This window comes from Microtus oregoni, unplaced genomic scaffold (assembly GCF_018167655.1).
Source record: "Microtus oregoni isolate MIOR12 unplaced genomic scaffold, Mior012 000003F_ref0000135, whole genome shotgun sequence".
Classification (NCBI taxonomy): domain Eukaryota; kingdom Metazoa; phylum Chordata; class Mammalia; order Rodentia; family Cricetidae; genus Microtus; species Microtus oregoni.
The window spans coordinates 41,803,372-41,821,176 of record NW_024543062.1 but is presented as its reverse complement, the minus strand read 5'-3'; the positions used below and the strand labels follow the sequence as shown (position 1 = coordinate 41,821,176).

General features: G+C 43.5%; 1 protein-coding gene across 2 annotated transcripts in view; it reads right to left on the bottom strand.

The window, feature by feature from the left end:
• Positions 1-256: 256 nt before the first annotated feature.
• Positions 257-17,805, bottom strand: part of Rnf152 (ring finger protein 152) — a 73,133-nt gene continuing 55,584 nt past the window's right edge. Inside the window, exons 3-4 of one of the 2 annotated variants that reach the window (XM_041648361.1) lie at positions 9,558-9,648; positions 257-7,989 (exon numbers count right to left, since the gene is read on the bottom strand). In XM_041648361.1, the coding sequence (XP_041504295.1) occupies positions 7,243-7,854 (612 nt within the window). In that variant the 5' untranslated portion in view covers positions 7,855-7,989; positions 9,558-9,648 and the 3' untranslated portion in view covers positions 257-7,242. The remainder of the gene's footprint in view (positions 7,990-9,557; positions 9,649-17,805) is intronic. The other variant, XM_041648360.1, reaches the window with a different exon arrangement.

The window sequence follows — 17,805 nt, the reverse complement described above, 5'->3', positions numbered from 1 at the left end:
CCTTCCTCAGTAGTGAGGACAGGGTGAAGTCACTCAAGCCGTAGAAGCTGCCTCCAGCTCCTGGTTACAAACCTGTTCTTCAGCTTCTCCGAAGTCACGTGAAAGTCACCTCTCCATACAACCCTCCACTTTGGGGCTGTCTTGCTTCAATACCCATCTATTAAAATTTTCCAGGATGATAAAAGTCACAGTCATTTTTTTTTCCTTTTGTGGGATAAGGAGGAGGGAAAAAGTCCAATGCACGAGTCTACTTGAAATCATGTTGAATTTTAATCATAGCAAATGTGTTTTAACAATAGTCGTAAAATGAACATTACCACATATACAAAGGACAAGACACCAGTTTGGCATACAAAAATACCATATATTAAAATCAGTTCATTGGAAAAACTTGAGACTGGCTGAGACACCATCTATAACAGAGAGAGCAAGCAGGAATGCTTTTAAGACATTCAGATTAATAAACAGCAGCTTGATATTCCCCTTATGAAGTCAGTATTTGGCAACATTTGGACAAGAATTTCTACACTGCAGTGAAGCTCATTTATCTGTAGGGCAATTTGGCCCTTTAAAAGAAAAGCTCCCCGAATAAATAGTCTCCATGATTATAAAGGAAGCCTGTCAGGAACTGAAACTTACAGCTGCAGACCAACAATGACCTCACCATTTGACTGAAGTTATCCAAGACTAGGAAGCCCATGTGTGGAGCTTAAAGAATGGAAACAAGATGGTGGTTATACATTTATCTTCTGTTGGGAGTTTGAGGCCAACCTGTCAAGCTGAAAGCAATTTCCACAGCTCTAACCATCGAGCGAGGACACACAAACCATGGAGAAACACATGGATATAATGAATGGCAGCAGCCGGAATAGAAGCATCACATTCTTCAACTTCTGTTTCCACAGTAGTACTCAAGTCACAGCAGCCTCGTGGAACTAGGAGTTTCCACAGCAAAGAGGGTCAGAGCTCACTGGAATGACCAGCTCTCTGCCCAGCTCACAGCAGGCTCTGGAATTTTCTACAGCCCTGATAACTCAAGAGCATGGGAAAGGATGACAGGAAGGAAGAGCACTCCTTGGGAACCCCTTAGTCAGGCCCTTTCCCTTTGTCTTCACCTCAGCATCCTGAGCTGAATTTGGTGCTCCACGATGTAACGGTGGGGTTTGATGACGTCAACCCAGGTAACCGTCTTCAGCTGGCTTCTACTATGGTGGACATACAGTGCCAAATCTTCTTCTGAAGCCATAATCTCATTACAAATTTCTCTCTCTATTAAAAACAGTATCTCCTTTTCCAGGCACATCTGCCTATCCTCGGGCAGGGCTCCTTGGCAGCAGGCTGTGTTTGAGCCCACCTAGACACTCGTATGTCAACAGTCTCCACCTTCTGTCACAGTTCATAGATACCAATTTGTCCCCTGAAGGACTTATTTGTCACATCTGTTTCTTTTCTCTTTCTACTCCACATTTCTTTGCCACCGACATATCTAACCATTTTCTACTGGATTATCAAAAAGCAAATGTTTAAATTAAAGACGGAACAGTCCCATTAGAAAGCTCCTGTTAGAATAACACAGTGAATAGCTGGCCAGGAAGATGATAAGAGACTGTCCTGTGGGCTGCAACCCTCCCTAGTGATCCTGGAAAGATGCAGGCTGTGATTGTAAAGAACAAAGGGATAGCCCTGCTGGTGGGGCTCTCAGGAGGCCTCAGTGATGTCCTAATAACTGATTGTCCCTGAAAACATAACATGAATATTAAAAAACCCAAAACTTTCTTACATTAAAATCCAGATAATTAAATCAGCATTTTCAAGCACCACTACAGGGTGAGAGCCACACATGGGGACACCCCAGGCAGTGAGTACGGAAAAAATCAAAAGACCGTGCAGAGCAAGCAAGGAAGCATGCAGAGAAACTGAGTCACACTGGAGGAGTTCGGGGACAGTGGTTTACAATCTTGACACATAACAGGGATTAAAAAAGAAAAAAGACAAGCTTTTTACAAGTCAGAATTAAAAGATTAAATGCCTCATCTGCTCAGCGCCTCAGTCATAATTGGCTTTCCAGTGATGTTGTGGAATTACCCACCTCTGTACATATGGAACAGTCTTAAGACACTCCCCAAGACAATTGGTTTGACACAGTATATGGAGATCATAGCAGCTGTTTAAAGATTAACATATAAATTCAGAATTTTGAGATCCATGAATGAAAAAATAGTATTGATAATTTTCTCTATGTTATTTTTACCTCCAATTATAGCTAAATTGTGTGTGTGTGTGTGTGTGTGTGTGTGTGTATAGTAGGGTATATAGTAAGTCAATTGTGTCAGAAAAAAAATGGCTTGAATTTCCACTTATTTTTCAAGAGTTTCAGGTTGAAAAAGATCCAGCAACTATCTCCTTCAAATAAACACCTTGAGTAAAGTATCCCTTGTGTCTCATTGTTGCCTGTAGCTTCTGTCTGGGTGAAGATCGCCTTGAATGTTTCACTGAGTGTGGTGGAGATGTCAAGAAGCAACTTCTTCATGAAGGTTCAGGGTGTGGGCTGGAAGCCTGGTGTAGTTATAAAATCCTGCCTGGTCCACAGCATCATTCTTTTCAGAAAGAGCACTGTAGTTGTGTGGGTATAACCCATAGCATACAGATACCCTCTGCCCTCCTAATTTCCAACAGACTTAAGAAAATACCATTCGGCCAACATTAGATACAAAAAGATGAGCCCCAAGGAGTTGTCTTCCCTACCAAATGCTGCAGCACTAGAAACCCAGCCCAACCCTGCTGCACTGAAGCAAACACACTTGGTTTCACACATTGGGAGAGCAATGAAGAGGCAGGCTAGGCAATTTTGACATAACACAAATTTTCTGATGAAGGCACGGGAACACTTTAAGTCAAATCTAAGCATGAATAAAGTCTAGCCTATCAGCCACAGTCTGATCTTTACACAGAAGCATGTATCTCAAGCTCAATTTTCTGCTCCCCTTACTCACTTAAAAGCAATTCTACAGAGCAGCTGTAGTAACCTTCCAGTTTTTAAATTCCACTGGGCCATGTTTGTTTTCCTTTTTAACTATGAAAAATGTAAAAGTGCCTTTGTGCAAAGTTTCAAACCTTCTAATGACAACTAAATTTAAAAAGAGAGACACTGAGACAATGTCACTTCTCAGCCTAAAAATAGTGCCTCCATTTTAGCCTGGCATCCAGAAAATTACACCCACATATGGCCACACCAAATACAATGACAAACTGGCTGACTTCAAGGACAATCACAAACACCCTGAACGCTACAAAGCATGCTTGCTCTCAGATTTCCCACCTCACTGATACGGTGATGAAGTCGGGAAAGAGATCAGAAGGGAGCAGGGATTTGGTCAGATTCTTATTTATTTGATTTTCTGTAACATTGACTCCTTTTGTCCACGAGACCCTAAACACAGTTTCAGAGCACAGGTCATGCACAACTTGCAAGTCAAAAATGTTACAGCTACGATCTAGTTAGGAACTCTGGGCAGCAGAGTCACATGCAGCTAATGGTCCCAGAAAAGGGGCTTCATAAAGCCCGATTTAAGCTTCGCTGCTCATTCCTTGGTCCTAAGTATCTAAATAATAACCCCAAATGACAATGGGTGAGATTATATTATCTCGCTCAACCCCCAGAGCTCATAAACTTCTCTAAACTTGCAAAGGAATTTCCTTCGGAAACTGCACACTCTCTCTTGGTTTTGCTGCTACTTTGTAAGCCTTTGGATGTCATCATGGTCAATGTGGTAGCCATAACCATACAGGAATGTTTAATTTTAAGTTACTTAAAATTAAATACCATATAAACGCCACTTCTTCAGTCATTGCCACTCGGTTGCCCAACAGCCATGGGACTAGTGCACAGATTACAGAGCAATTTCCTCTGTCCAACAGCACTGACCTAGAAAAGTCCAGGAGCTGTAGCAACACCCAGCTGCCACTCCAAGAGGCCCACTCTATGAGTCATGCGAGGGGTGAACTCTAATTATATGTCTAAAGAAGATACCTTAAATTGAAACTCAAAGACAATTTGCCCTTGTCATTACAATTTATGTCCCATGTCATTATACAAAGATTTTCGAAAGACAACATATGAGCTGGCATACTTGGCTCTACTTAACGTAGTAAGCATTCTCTTGCTTATGTCAAGATCATTAATAAAGAGGAAATTCATGCTTCTTATAAGTTACTATTTACACAACATTCATTGTCCTTGGCATATGGGGATAGGGTCCTGGCCAATGTTTGACATTTCTAAATATTCAAATTACACAGTTCAGAAGTTTTCTTCCAATATTCAGATTCATCCCTAAATCAACCCTCCTTTTCAGAGAGGAAGTTACCTAAAGAGAAATTAATCTCTAAACAATCCTTAAAGCACTACCTGACAAAGCAAAGGGTATTCATAGACCCTGTGAAGAATCATAGCCTGGCAGAGAAGCTGACGTGCCTAGGGCACAGCAGTGCACAGGTCTCATCCTCTAGCTGCAAAATTACAACCTGCACACTCATCTCCACTCCCACCCCACTCCGCCATGAGCTCATCGACAAGATGAAGTCACTGGAGGCTCCTTTCAGCTGTATCTTCTGTTCTTGCCATTGACATGTGACTCTAAGTCCTGGATGCTTGTGTCACATGGGGTAGATAGGTTTTTAATGATGTGGGGAAAATCCAGAAGAAGCTGAGACCTCAAGTATATAGAAACTGTCAGGCTTCTCTCTCTCTCTCTCTCTCTCTCTCTCTCTCTCTCTCTCTCTCTCCTCTGACACACACACACACACACCTCCTAACAAGCACATATGCAAACTCTAGGCAGAATTCATTTCAACAGTTTTCAATGTTTCTTAGAAGCACACATCCACAAGCCCTCACTTGGCTGTTACTGCCAGGCTGGAGGTCAAAAATCTACCAAGGAGCAACTGATTTTGTTTCATTGAAGCTCCAGTGTCTAGTGTGCACTGTTTTTAAGTAAAATGGACTTTTTACTATACCGCTTTGCTGTGAAAACACAGAACACCATATGCACACACATTATTCTATAAATAGCGCCCTAAACAGCTAGAACCCTATCACACACTGCACTAGGGATCAGCCATTTTCTACTGTAGAAAGGTATGCAGATATCTCTCACACATTAATTTAAATATGCTTTGTCTTAAAATTGCAAGGGTTGAAGTTCCTTGGAAACGTAACATCCTTCATGCAACATCTCTGTCTATGTGTGTTTTCCCCGTCCGAGAGAAATCAAAATTAGGTCAGGCATGCATTCCAGCAGCCTGGGAGTTTGAGCAACTGACACTACCCCAACAGTATATTATGTTACATAATAGAGGACAGTATTTAGATAATATGATACCTAAATTATTAATACCAAATAAATCCTAGATTATTTGTTGTATAATGCCCAATAGCTTACACAATAAAATGGGATTTTAACCTAATTTCTAGTTTGAGCCCTCAAATACATTTTTAAAGGTCTTACAAATGTGAAGGATTTAAAAAACCAGAGCTCGTAATTTGATGGTGAACGTTCATGCCAATTGCTAGCTTTGCATTCTAGCTAGTATTCTTTTGGGTTTCCCCATAGCAACGCCATCACTTTAGTATACATCTTTGTACTGTTTGGAGACGAAGGCTAGCATGCAAATATGCTGCCTCCATCTTACAGATGGTTCCTGATTTTGCTTTTTAGAGGCCTCCGGTCAATGCTTACCTTTCCATTGCCTTTCCCATCCTTCCCACCATTTCAGGGATTTCAAAGAACAGCAAAGCTTCTTTGACAATACCAATAGCTTCCTAGTTCCAGAAAAGGCATTCCAAGAAGACTGTAGAGCCCACAGCTCTTTCTGTATACACACACAGCAAGGGACAGAGACTGACCCTTTCAGTCTAACTAGTCTTATCTCATGATTTCACATTTCCAGACAGTTGCGCACTCATGAGAAACCTGTCCGCTTACACAGGGAACACGAGCTTTTCTTTATCATGCCACTTCTGTCAGTAGAGACGTTTTGAAACACAGAACAATTTCTTGCTGATTCCAACAAGATGAAATTGCAATACTAGACAGATTAACTCTTAAAGGAACATCTTAAAAAATGACCACCAAGGACGGTCTGTGAAAATGCCCATCTAGGTGTGGCATTAATTAGCAACACTTGGGGATTTCACACAAAAATCTCCAAACTGGGGGAAATAACGAGTTCTCCTGACAATCCCCACCCATGTCTTCCTGGCAGGATCTCACACAGCACAGCAGCCAGTGGGTGCTGCAGGGGATGTGTGGCAGACTCTCGAAGGAGAAGATCTAGGCACTGGCGAGGAGGCCAGTGTTTTAGAAACGTGGCTTATACTTGCCCACAGTCTTCCCCCAAGGATTCTTCAGGAAAAACTCAAACATCTGAGGTAAATCAATTTGTACACACAAAATACACACACAGATTCACAATATTTACATTTTAAATTCTTATTTTGTGAGATGGCTTGAGAAAAATTGGCAGAAAGGTTTCCTGGGGAATTAGGCATTTTCCCTTCTTTCCCAGTTTGCCACTCACCCATTGGGCTTCCAGCTCCTCAAACACAGAGCAAGCTCAGTCACAAAGGAAGAGAAATGAAGGAACATGACAATATCCAACACACTGGAGACACGTGTTCAAACACTTTCTTCAGACAACCAAAACGTCTGTTTTGGATATTTTGATTTGGGTCCCATACAAAATTTATCAAAGTGTTAGGAAGACCAGGCTGCAGGCACACACACATACTTGCACACCAGCTCTTTGTCTTCACTAGACTGTTTTTCTTTTAATATGAATTTGAGGTTTAATTCTATTTGCCACACATAGCATCTGATTTAGCCTACCATCTACCGTATTGAGAGAGCTCATCACACCCACAGGTACAGTTTCATGTCTAAGTAGAATAGCCTAAATTGGGGAAATAATTTTGGAAAATCATAAATTACACCCCATCGAATACACAATTATGAGGAAGCATGCACGCATCTTCACAGCTTTCACCATCTCCAAACAGTTCTCCTGGGATCTCGCTGAGACCTCACCCTCTGCTCTTGTCTGCAGGTGAATCAAGTGGCCAATCAGAGGCCAGCGCTTGCACCAAATGGTCAGTGTCACCCCCATCTCATCACAGGGATCCCATCACCAACACCTGCTCACCCCTTAAGTTGGTACCCACAAGAGGCATCCCCGTGACAGACTTCAACCACAGGATATCACAGTGAAGCGCTTGGAGATGCAAGACATGTTGTGTAGCACAATGCCCAGGAGGAAGACCAAGACACAGGCCACCAAGATGACAGTGCACACGCCAGACCATGTGGAACTCTTCACCACACCCCGCCTGTCAGGCTCCTCCTCCACAGCCTCTTGGGGAGCTCCACCCTGCAGGGGCTGCTGTTCTGCAGGAATGGTCACCACGGTGAGGGACTTCTGCTGGCTCCCTGGCAGCAGACGGCAGCCCATGTCTCCTGGCAGGAGCGTGCGCTCCTTAGAGATGGGCAGGGGCAGCATGTAGCACCCATTGCTTGGAAGTTTGATGAAGACTGGGGTGTGCTCAGAAGTGTGCGGTATGGCGATGACGGCCAGGACCTCGGGGTCATCGGGCAGCTGTGATACAGAGAAGCCTGGGGGTAACTTGGTGATGCCACGGCACCAGGGGCACCTTACATCTTTCTGGCTGGTCCTCATCTGCTGGAGGCACACCGAGCAGCAAGTGTGCTTGCAATCCAACAACTTGGGCCTTCGTCGCGGGCTGTAATAATTAAAACAGATCTGACATTCCAGCAGGGAATCCTGGGAGAGCGTCTCCATCGTGGACCAAGAGCCAAAGGGCAGGGCCAGCAAGAAGGTCAAAGAGCTGTTTCTCAAAGGTCACCACTCAGCACCAGTCTTCTCCAGGAGAGCAGCAAGCTCACAGGCATCTAGCATTCATGCATGTGCTAATTTCTGAGGGAGAAAAATAATGCAAATGAAACTAATTAATCCATTAGAAGAAGTTGAAATGTGGATTAGTTAAAACACACTATTATTCAAAAGTCTTGACTCTGGGTCCAACTTTAAATAATCACCACTGGGACTGTAGGCTTTCTGCACCGCCTGGTGAGAAATCAGTCGCTTACTTTTCTCTGTCTCCCTTAAAGAATTCACAGTAAGATAGTGGCAACTTTATAGACCAGGTGCTCTGTGTAAGCATAGCCCACTTGTTTTATGACCATTCCTTTCTTAATTATATCTTTACATTTTGTTATTTACATTGTCACATAATACTCCTACAAATGTGTGGGACACAAGGTGATGTTCCAAAACATGCTCACATTGTGTAATGGCCAAATCAGGGGGAATTAACATATCCTATTACCTCAATATTTACTGCTGATTTCAATGTTTTTGTTATTATCTGTGATACACACACACACACACACACACACGAAAACGAAAGGCACATGTCAGGAATTCCCTTAGCTTCTCTCCAAGCTATTAGTTGAGGCAGGCTCTCTCCACTGAATACAGAGCTTACCCATCAGCCAGCCTAGCCAGCTTGTTTACCCAAGGGCTCCCTGTCTCTTTCCCCTGAGGAAGCAACCACACCTAGCAGGCATTCGCCTGGGTACTAGGGAGCCCAAACTCTGGTCCTCAGGCTTCCATGGCTAGTAAATTATCTCCCAGCATCATTTCCCTTTTGCTGGCTTCATTGTGACAGCTTCAGGCAGGCAGACAAATGTGCTCCTTTCTCAGAGGTGATTGAAACAGCCCACAGGCAGGAGCACACAAACCCATCTCTTTATCTCTTCCTCCAAACACCTTTAGTGAGATCATTCTTATCAATTAGCTTTAAAAGAGACCAAAGAACAAGAGGATAAGCCAGCTGCAACAAAAGCAGAGCAGCAACCAACCGAAAGGACTGCAGGCAAGGGACAACTCCACAGAGAAATCACCACTCGGTTCTTTCAATTCCATGGTTATTCAGGCTCGCCTGATTGAAAGCTTATACTTTGTGAGATTTTCGGCAGTGCAGGGAATGAACCCAGGACTTCACATGTGCTAGGAATGTACTCTACTGTGGAGTGATGCTGCCCAGCTCCTAAAAGCAAATTCAACTCATTTATCACAAACGTTAGTGAAGAACTAACAGAAACTACATATCTGAGGGGAAGGGTGTATAGACTGCCCTGGTATCAAGGGGAGACATAGATACTTATTGAAATTGAAATAGGTTTGAGGGTCGCCTCAGTGCCTCAGGTTTGCAACAAAAGCTCCCCAGGTCTGTTTCCAGTCTAAAGCGCCCGCCCATATGCTTTCTGCTTCTTATTAATGAGTCATGATTCTGAAAAAAACTGTTTGTCATGAACTTTTATATTTCCAATTTAATTTCCTTTGTGAAATTAAATTAATCACCCTCTTTGATATATACATGGTTAAAATAAAAAGTTTAAATGCTCAAAGAAGCAACACAGTTTGAACACCAACAGTGTATTTTGTACCAAAGAGCTGACTCAGAGGGTAAAAGTGCTTACCTGCCTGGCAGCCTCACTTCAGATTCCCACACCCATGAGAAATCTCAGAAGCTGGAACTGGCAGTCACATCTGTAATACCAGCTTCCCAATCTGTAGGGAGATGAGAAGCGGGGATGCAAGTGCCCAGCTCATTGGGCATCCAGCACAGTAGCAGAAACACAAGAGACCTTGCCTCAAACAAGATGGGAGGAGGGCACCACAGATGTGCAATACAAATTAAATTAATCACTGGTAAAGTTAAGTGCTTAAAAAAGAAACATTTTTTGTGTGTTAAAAGCACCTATTTTAATATTTTATTGAAAGTGAAATTAATAATACATCATTCAGAAATGCCATTTCAGAGTCAACTATATCTCCAATCACTAATCTGAGTGGTCTGTCATGTACGTGGTAGATAAGTGTCTATTATGTGGCATATAAGCATATATGTGTGCTCACATGCAGTTAGAAGTCACAGGACAACCTCAAGTGTCAATAGCCACTGTCCGCTTTTGTTTTGAGACAGCATCTCTTATTGGTCCAGAACTTCACCAACAGTCTAGACATAGCTGGCCAGCAAGCCCTCCTGTCAGCAAGCTACAGGGGACCTGCCCTTCACCTCACATCAGTTCCATTGCCGGGACTACAAGTGCATTCCACTACACCCAACTTTTTAGATTAGTCTTTGTAGCTAAGAATTAGGGTCTGCCTACAGAGAGCCCCAAATTAGAGCTCAGAGTTCTGGCTACTTATGCTTTGTTTCACCGTGTCAGTAAGACTGGAGGAGTTGAGGATGTTAGTGGACAATCTGAACTATAGAGAAGACTATGCATGCAGAGCAGAAGGCTGGGCAGGCTGTTTCCTGCTAAGACAACAGTATGATCCAAGGAAACACTGCAGCCATGGTCTAGTTACTCTTCCACCTTTCACATCAGTTAGAGGGTTGGGTCTAATACTACAGAGACTTAAAGGTGTCTTCTAAGAGAATTCTACAGTGTTTGCTCTTCCTTTATGTTTGTTCTTTGACAAAGACACCTTCAAAAGAAAGAAAACAGTAGCTCAGCACTAGGATGCTTCCCAACATGCCTTGGGCCCTCGTTGGATGCCTAGCATGATCAAAGATAAATGAAGAAAATAAATGAGGAAATAGCACAGTAACATAGTGAAGCTCCATGTTATTCCTAATATGGCAAAGATGAAATAAGTAAGTCCTTCTCAGAAAGCCTGTGCTCTAAGTTCTCGTCCATAGTACAGGACAGCAAATCCCACAGGGAAGGAAGACAGCACCAGCTATAGACTGAGGGCTGTGGACAATACCAGGCATTTGGTTTTATAGTAGGCAATGGAAAAACACCAAAATGTTTGAGAGTAAGATTGATCCATCTGGGTCAGGTTGGAAGGACCCATGAGCAGACTGCCATGTAAAACAGATAGGAGCCGTGGCATAGACAACTGTCACATTAGACAGAGAGGAGCCGTGGCCTGGACAACTGCCATGTTAGACAGAGAGGAGCCGTGGCCTGGACAACTGCCATGTTAGACAGAGAGGAGCCGTGGCCTGGACAACTGCCATGTTAGACAAAGAGGAGCCGTGGCCTGGACAACTGTCACACTAGATGGACTATCATTAGATAGTTATAGGATATTAGTTTGATAGAGGGGGAAAGGAATTAACTTTAGGGCTAAAGCTAACCTAAGATAAGGCAATCAGCTTCTGGAAGACCGGCAGTGTCCCTCCCTGTCCATACCACTACAGTCCTAACTGGTCAATCAGTTTTTACAGACAGGGCTTCTTCGTAGGAGATCTCACTCACATAGAGTAGAGCTGGGCAATTACTGCAATGAAGAGGTTGCAAGAGTCAAGATGTCAAAACAAAGCCTTGTTAAGAGCACGGTGTCACCAAGAGAAGTAGAGATGACATTTGTTTAGGATATACCCCACTGCAGATTCTAGCAAGGTATTTAAACCATACAGGGAAAGTCAATGCCAGACTGAAGAACAGAATGATAATCACAGAAGTGTGAACCATGGGTTCAGGAAAGTTATTATGTAGAAATTAGAAAGAGGAAAGTAGGTGCATTGCTGCCATGGAAGATCCCAAATGCAGAAATGAAAACCCTGAAGAGGTGGCATAGTCTCCCCTTCGCCCTATGCAAGGTTACTTACCCTTCCTATGGCTCACTTCCTAAAGAGAAGCCACACCTAAATGATTATGATGCTCACTGTTGAATAACCTTTCTATAAGTCTGAAAAACCCATAACATGGTGAGCTTCCAATCACATCAGAGCAGGACACTGTCCTCACTGTCTAATCTCCTCGTTGACTTTTAATTTTAATTGCGTCAATTACTGTGAAGTGGACTTCGCAAAAGTGATGTTTGCTTAAGGAACTACAGGAAGAAGCCCTAGGAGGTTGATGGAAACTCAAACAAAAGAGGGAGACATGTGTCCTTAACAATGAAGACCTTGGGGTCTTCTAGCCTTCTTGCGACTTGTCTTCTTCTTTTTTCCCTCTCTGTAAAAAACCCTTCCAGCACCTTTGATGATACAGCATCTTCTCAAGATGCCTGACTCTGAATAAAACTGACTGCTTTCCTTCCCAGATCTTTGTTTACTGAGCTTGTGAGCAGCTAGATGTGGGTCCAGCGACACTTCTGCTAATGCTGTACCCAGGATAATTAATGTATTTTTCTTAAACCAAAACCAAAACTCCCCAAGGTGTGCTGACAAATCACAGTCCTAGCTACTCTTAGTGTTAACTTCACTGACAGAGATCAAACCGAAGCCTGACCCACTGATGTGAATGTGCACACAGGGAAGGCTTGGATACTTTGAGCTATGGCAGCAGAAAAAAAATCACAGAAAAATATTAAAATGATAGAATCCTGAAGCTTTCTGAGAAATCTTTCCTTACCCTTGCTGTAAATGTAACTGGAGACGAGTGTTTTGTGGCACCAATATCATAGCTGTCAGTTTCCTGCTCTCCCTATTCTTTAGACATGTGCTAAGTAACAGCAGGGGAACAGTCTGATGAGGGCAAAGCATGGCAGACTTGGTCTCTCTAGCTCTCTCAGATAAAATCCTCTCTGTCTCTTATCACCTCTGACTGTGACACCAGGGAAGTCACTTAACTTTTCTTATCCTGTGACCTCATCAGTCAAGCAGAGATGGTGGCATTCTGGCTGAAGGTCAAGAGAGTTCACCTCTCTGCTCAGAGCAGAAGAGCAGGGAATTTGCCCAGGGAAAATGCCCAGAGGCACTTCCTGGTTATCAGAGGACTGCCATTTTGAACAGAGTGCTATAGAAAATGCAAGCATTCTTCCTGGTTCTGCTCCAAGGCCTGCAGCACCATCATTTTTCAATAAAGTCAACCTGCAATTTGATTTATGAATTTATGCTCAGAGAAATGCTCACATAATTTGTGTTAAGTTTCCTTAAAATTAGATTATACTACTCAATTTCCAACTCCATCCAAATAAGTACCACAGAGGCAGAGAGGGAGTACAATTCTTATTTTTAATGCTACAACCCTGAAAGCCTCTTTGACAGTGGCATGTCTAATTTATACCCTGCTTGGTTCTGCACTCGGCCAACCCGTATGGCGTCACAGCCTCTTTTCTGGACTCTAATTAGTGATGGGGGTGATGAGTGAGGTGGAAAGAGGAGAATCCATGAGGCGGTGCCCTGAAGCTGAGGGTGACACACTCTTCCTCCTTTGTCGTGAACATAGAAGCAAACCAGCATCCAAGACAGGGAGCAGGAGCTCTGCCCGCTCAGGCTGGAGGAGACGTTCAAAGGTCTTGTCAAGTGTGCTATACAAATACGCACACTGGCAATTGCCTTGAGAATCTGTGTTTGGCACTGCCTTCTTTGAGAGCAAGATTGGATACTCAAATAAAATACTCATTAAATTTTAAAAGGAACGAGAGTACTTTGGTAGAATGCACAAGAACAAGTATAGGCTAAAATATATTGGACCAATTTTTAAAAATGTCACTGCAATTTATTTCTTCAAAGAACATAAAGTAGAGATCAAAGAGGAAAAGAGACCACACAATGAGGAGCAGTGGCCAGGCAAGATGTTCCAGAACATTACAGCTTACAAGACAGACTTCTGTTCAAGCCTGACCTCATAAAACAGTGCCTGGTTATACACACAGTATCTTGTCTACACTATGCAGATTGACCAATACCTTCATTGCATATTAATTACATTAGCTTTAGGAAACTTTGGTATCAGGGATCCAGAACAATTTTATATTATTGGCAGATTTATAAAATAAGATTTTTGGGGGGACTATGTGATCTGTACATGTTTATAAAATACAGGTGTGGTAATATATTTGAATAAATTTAGTGAGAGGTGAAATAGCAAAGGTCTGTAACAGGGAACTTTGACAATTCTAATAGCTTTGTATAAATCCAGGCACATGAACTTGCGCATAAGTAGGATGTGACGAACTAAACAACCCAGGTCAGCTTACTCCATTCACAGTTAGATGTTCCCATCCATTCCTTGGCCACAGGGCAAATCAGGCCTCTGTGGAACCACAGCGTGATACTAGTTACATCCACCCAATCTATACTTAGCACAATTGGCATTCTACAAGGACCTAAATTTAATGGTAGCATTGAAAGAAATCTCAAAGATTAAACTCCACACTATGTTGCTTTTCTTTTTTCCTGCTGAAAAAGCTTATCTCTCTGAGGTAGCCTAGCTACATGATACCTGAGGGAGATATTTGAAATGAGATTGGGTAAAATAATTATCATTGCATTTTATCTGCCTAGGCCACTAACTTATACTGTATCATAGCCAATGCACCAATCAGTGTACAGAATGGAAATGGCCCGGTAATGTCCTTGATTTCTTGTTTTCTTGCAGCAGGGAGAAATCCTTCCAGGACAAGGACCCTTCATGTATCAACAGTCTACTTGGTCCAACAACGGCCAATGCTTTAACAGAGTGAGGCAGTGGGTCCTGGATATTAACAAAGTTCAATCGAGGCTTCCACTGGCATAAGCTCCAATCTTTGCACCATTTCCCCCTTGGAACATTCTGAGTTTCTATACATGATGAATCCCAGAGTCTAGAGAGTACAATGATGGAAAATGGGGAGGAATGCTGGTAACAGGGGCAGGGAGGGTGTGGTAGAATTCCAGTGGTTGAACAGGAAGAGAAAATGACAGAGCAGCTGTGAGGCTTACTGCCCCCAGTGACCTTCCTCCAGCAAGCTCCGCCTCCTGAAGTTTACTCACCTTGCTTACTGGCCTGGTCACAGCCTAGTTACCTGTGTCCCTGTATACGGCAGGGAACCAAGAACGTGCTGTTCCTAGGGGCCCTGAAATAGTACATGATGAGCCTCTCACTGAGACACCCAACCTATCAAGCAGCCATGGCTGCCAGAGGTGATTTGACTCAACCTGATTTGCATTCTGTAAAAGTCAAGTTAGCAAAAGAAAAACGCATTGGATCTAGCCATAGTTTATTACAGCTTACTACAAAGTATACTGTAAACTAGATACCTAGCCACTAGAGCAAAATTCAGCATTACACAAGTTACAGTGGTCAATGATTTTGACTACCTACCCAACAATTAATACCATTTGGAACAGAAGATATAATTTATTTTAGATATAATTCTACTCTTAAAAATGCCATGCTACCTTAGGAAAACTGCCTCTGGACTAGATGGTACCCTACCTTGTAGTAAAAGCACCGTATGGCATATGGCTGGAAATCCAACAGCATAGCAGTCTTCCATACTGCTTGTTCATTCCATGTCTTTTATACCCAGCAATAATTCAGGAAGATTATGTTGGTGACCTTCAAAGAATGCATGTATATGTAAGATGGGAAGTGGCATCTAAGCTATTTATGAGGCCCACATTAGAAGTTGTTATGGGATGCCCCAGGAGCTCACAATGACAGTGTTGTTCCCTAGCTGGTAGTACTAGTTTGCTGGACTGTGGAGCCTTTAGGAGGCGGGCTTGGTTCTCAGAAGGTCACTGGGGGCAGGCTTTTCCAAGTTTCTGTCTGCTTTCTGGTCTGTTTTGAGAAGCTGTTACAGAAGGGACACCACTATGAACTCCACCATGCCCCTCCTGTAAGCATGGCCTGAGATCTCGCGAATCTGGAGCCAAAACAAATCTTCCTCCCTTAAGTTGCTTCTGTCAGATACTGTGGCCACAGCCAAGAATGCATCCAGCTGGGGTCCAGAAACTATGACAAACTTTTAATATTTGCTTAGTGCCTGGATCAAGGAAGACATTCCTGTGACCCCAACTTGTGACCCAAGTAATTCAAACCATCCTTGAAAAGAAGACGCTGAATAACCATGGGATCCTGCAGGAGATCAAGGTTACACGTGGCATTCACCCACCATCCTGTTCGGTATATATTTACCCATCACTCTACACAGTCTTTGTTTGTTATACATCCTAGTAACAGGCAAGGAGATGTTGCTGATGGTGGAGAATAGCTATAAAAGACTGCCGGGGAAGACCCAGAGTCCCAGCAGGAAGGGTGATAGAAGATTCTGGCCCCAGAACAAATGAAAAACAATCAACTCCATCAAGTAACCAATGAGTCTGGCAAATGGGTAAAGTCAGCGAGATGAGAACGAAGGTCAGCCTTACCAAGGATTCGCACACCCCTGTAACAAAGCAGTCCGCACAAGGAAACAGATGTACACCGAGGACCACGCCAAGCATCCTTCAAGGCACTGGGGACACTAAGGCAAGCAAATGTCCTGCCTGCTTTCAGCCTGTATGTGAATCCTGAAGAGAAGAGCCATGCTCCCAGAAGCACAGGACAGAGGACCGGCAGGCACAAAACTGAAGAGGCTTTTCTCAACTGTCAAGTACGTGTGAGTGACTATACAAGGGGCTAGCCAGACTACTGAAACAGGAACAGGAAGAACACTGGACCTCAAGGGGCCACTGTGAAGAGCCAGGCAAGTTGGAGGGGAGGACACTGGGGTTTTCTGTATCTCGTTAAGCATTATCCCGGGAAGCAAGGCAGGCTCTGGGCCCACAAACCACGCAGATGCCAGACTTTAAGGCAGTGTGAAGTCAGGGATTGAAGACACCCCAAGGCCACGGCTGACTCACTGCTGAAGACTGGGGTGCAATGACTTGACAGACAGGAATCATGCATGGGTTGGTGGGGCTTAGCCCCAAAGGTAAGCTCAAGCTTCCAGCGACCAAAGACCTCTCTAGTTACAGACTTTGATAGTCCCTATAATGTGCAGTCCACCCAGAAGTTTTAAAATCCCCAAAATTCTCCGTAGGTTCTAGCATCTGGAATGCAGTGCCAACATCTGGAATGCAGTGCCGGTACAGGGTACATCCAGCAATGCCAGGATGTGGAGGCAGTCACGGACAAAGAGTAGAGAGTGAGTTCTGCAGTGACCGGCAGAGATCCTCCAGTCACGTACAAGGTTCTTTCAAGCCAAGTGTGCCTGGGGGTCAGCATCAAAACGAAGCCTTCTTGGAGCATCCCTCATCTGACTAAAAGTGAAACAAAACTGAGAGATCCTGCATGAATTCCCATTTTAGTGCGGTTCCTGCCCCAGGACAGAGGCAAAGGGTAAATAACTTATCAATCCCTTCGGTTGCGTCTCAGGACCCAGCCACCACTGTCGCACTCATTTCTCATCCACGCTTTTAGAAACCCCATTGTCCTTCCTAACCAAGCTCCCTTCATTTTCTTTTCCCATTGTTCCCTGGTGCCGTTTCCTCTATTAAACTAGGTATATAATTTCTCACCCCAGCCAACCCTTCCAGTTACTCACTCACACATCGCTTAGCAAGTTGGATGTCTAAACAAATATTTTTCTCTTGTATTCTTCTTTTTTGCCAGTTTAATTCATAGGCCCCTAACATTGCTCTTAAGACAGGATAGGAAAAAATTTCCCTTTACCAATAGCTCTAATAAAACAAGAGCACCGAGGAACTGAATCCCTGCCAGTCTAGCCCCTGTTCTATCTGGAGACATCTGCCCCCAGTTAGCTTATCAGGTGGTCGCTGTGGCAGTTACAGGATGCAAAGTATTTCCATAGCAGTTTTGCATTCTGTTTTGAAAATAAGAGGGCTCAGAGATGCACCATTACTGCCTTACAGGTACAACACATCAAAATGGTTCCGCAGGTAGGAAATCTTCAGATTAGAGTAAAGAACATTCACAATGGCTGCCACTGGTCTGACACGCTAGTCTGATATATTGGTTAGGGATGGACACCAATATGTAGAGAAGAGAGACCTGG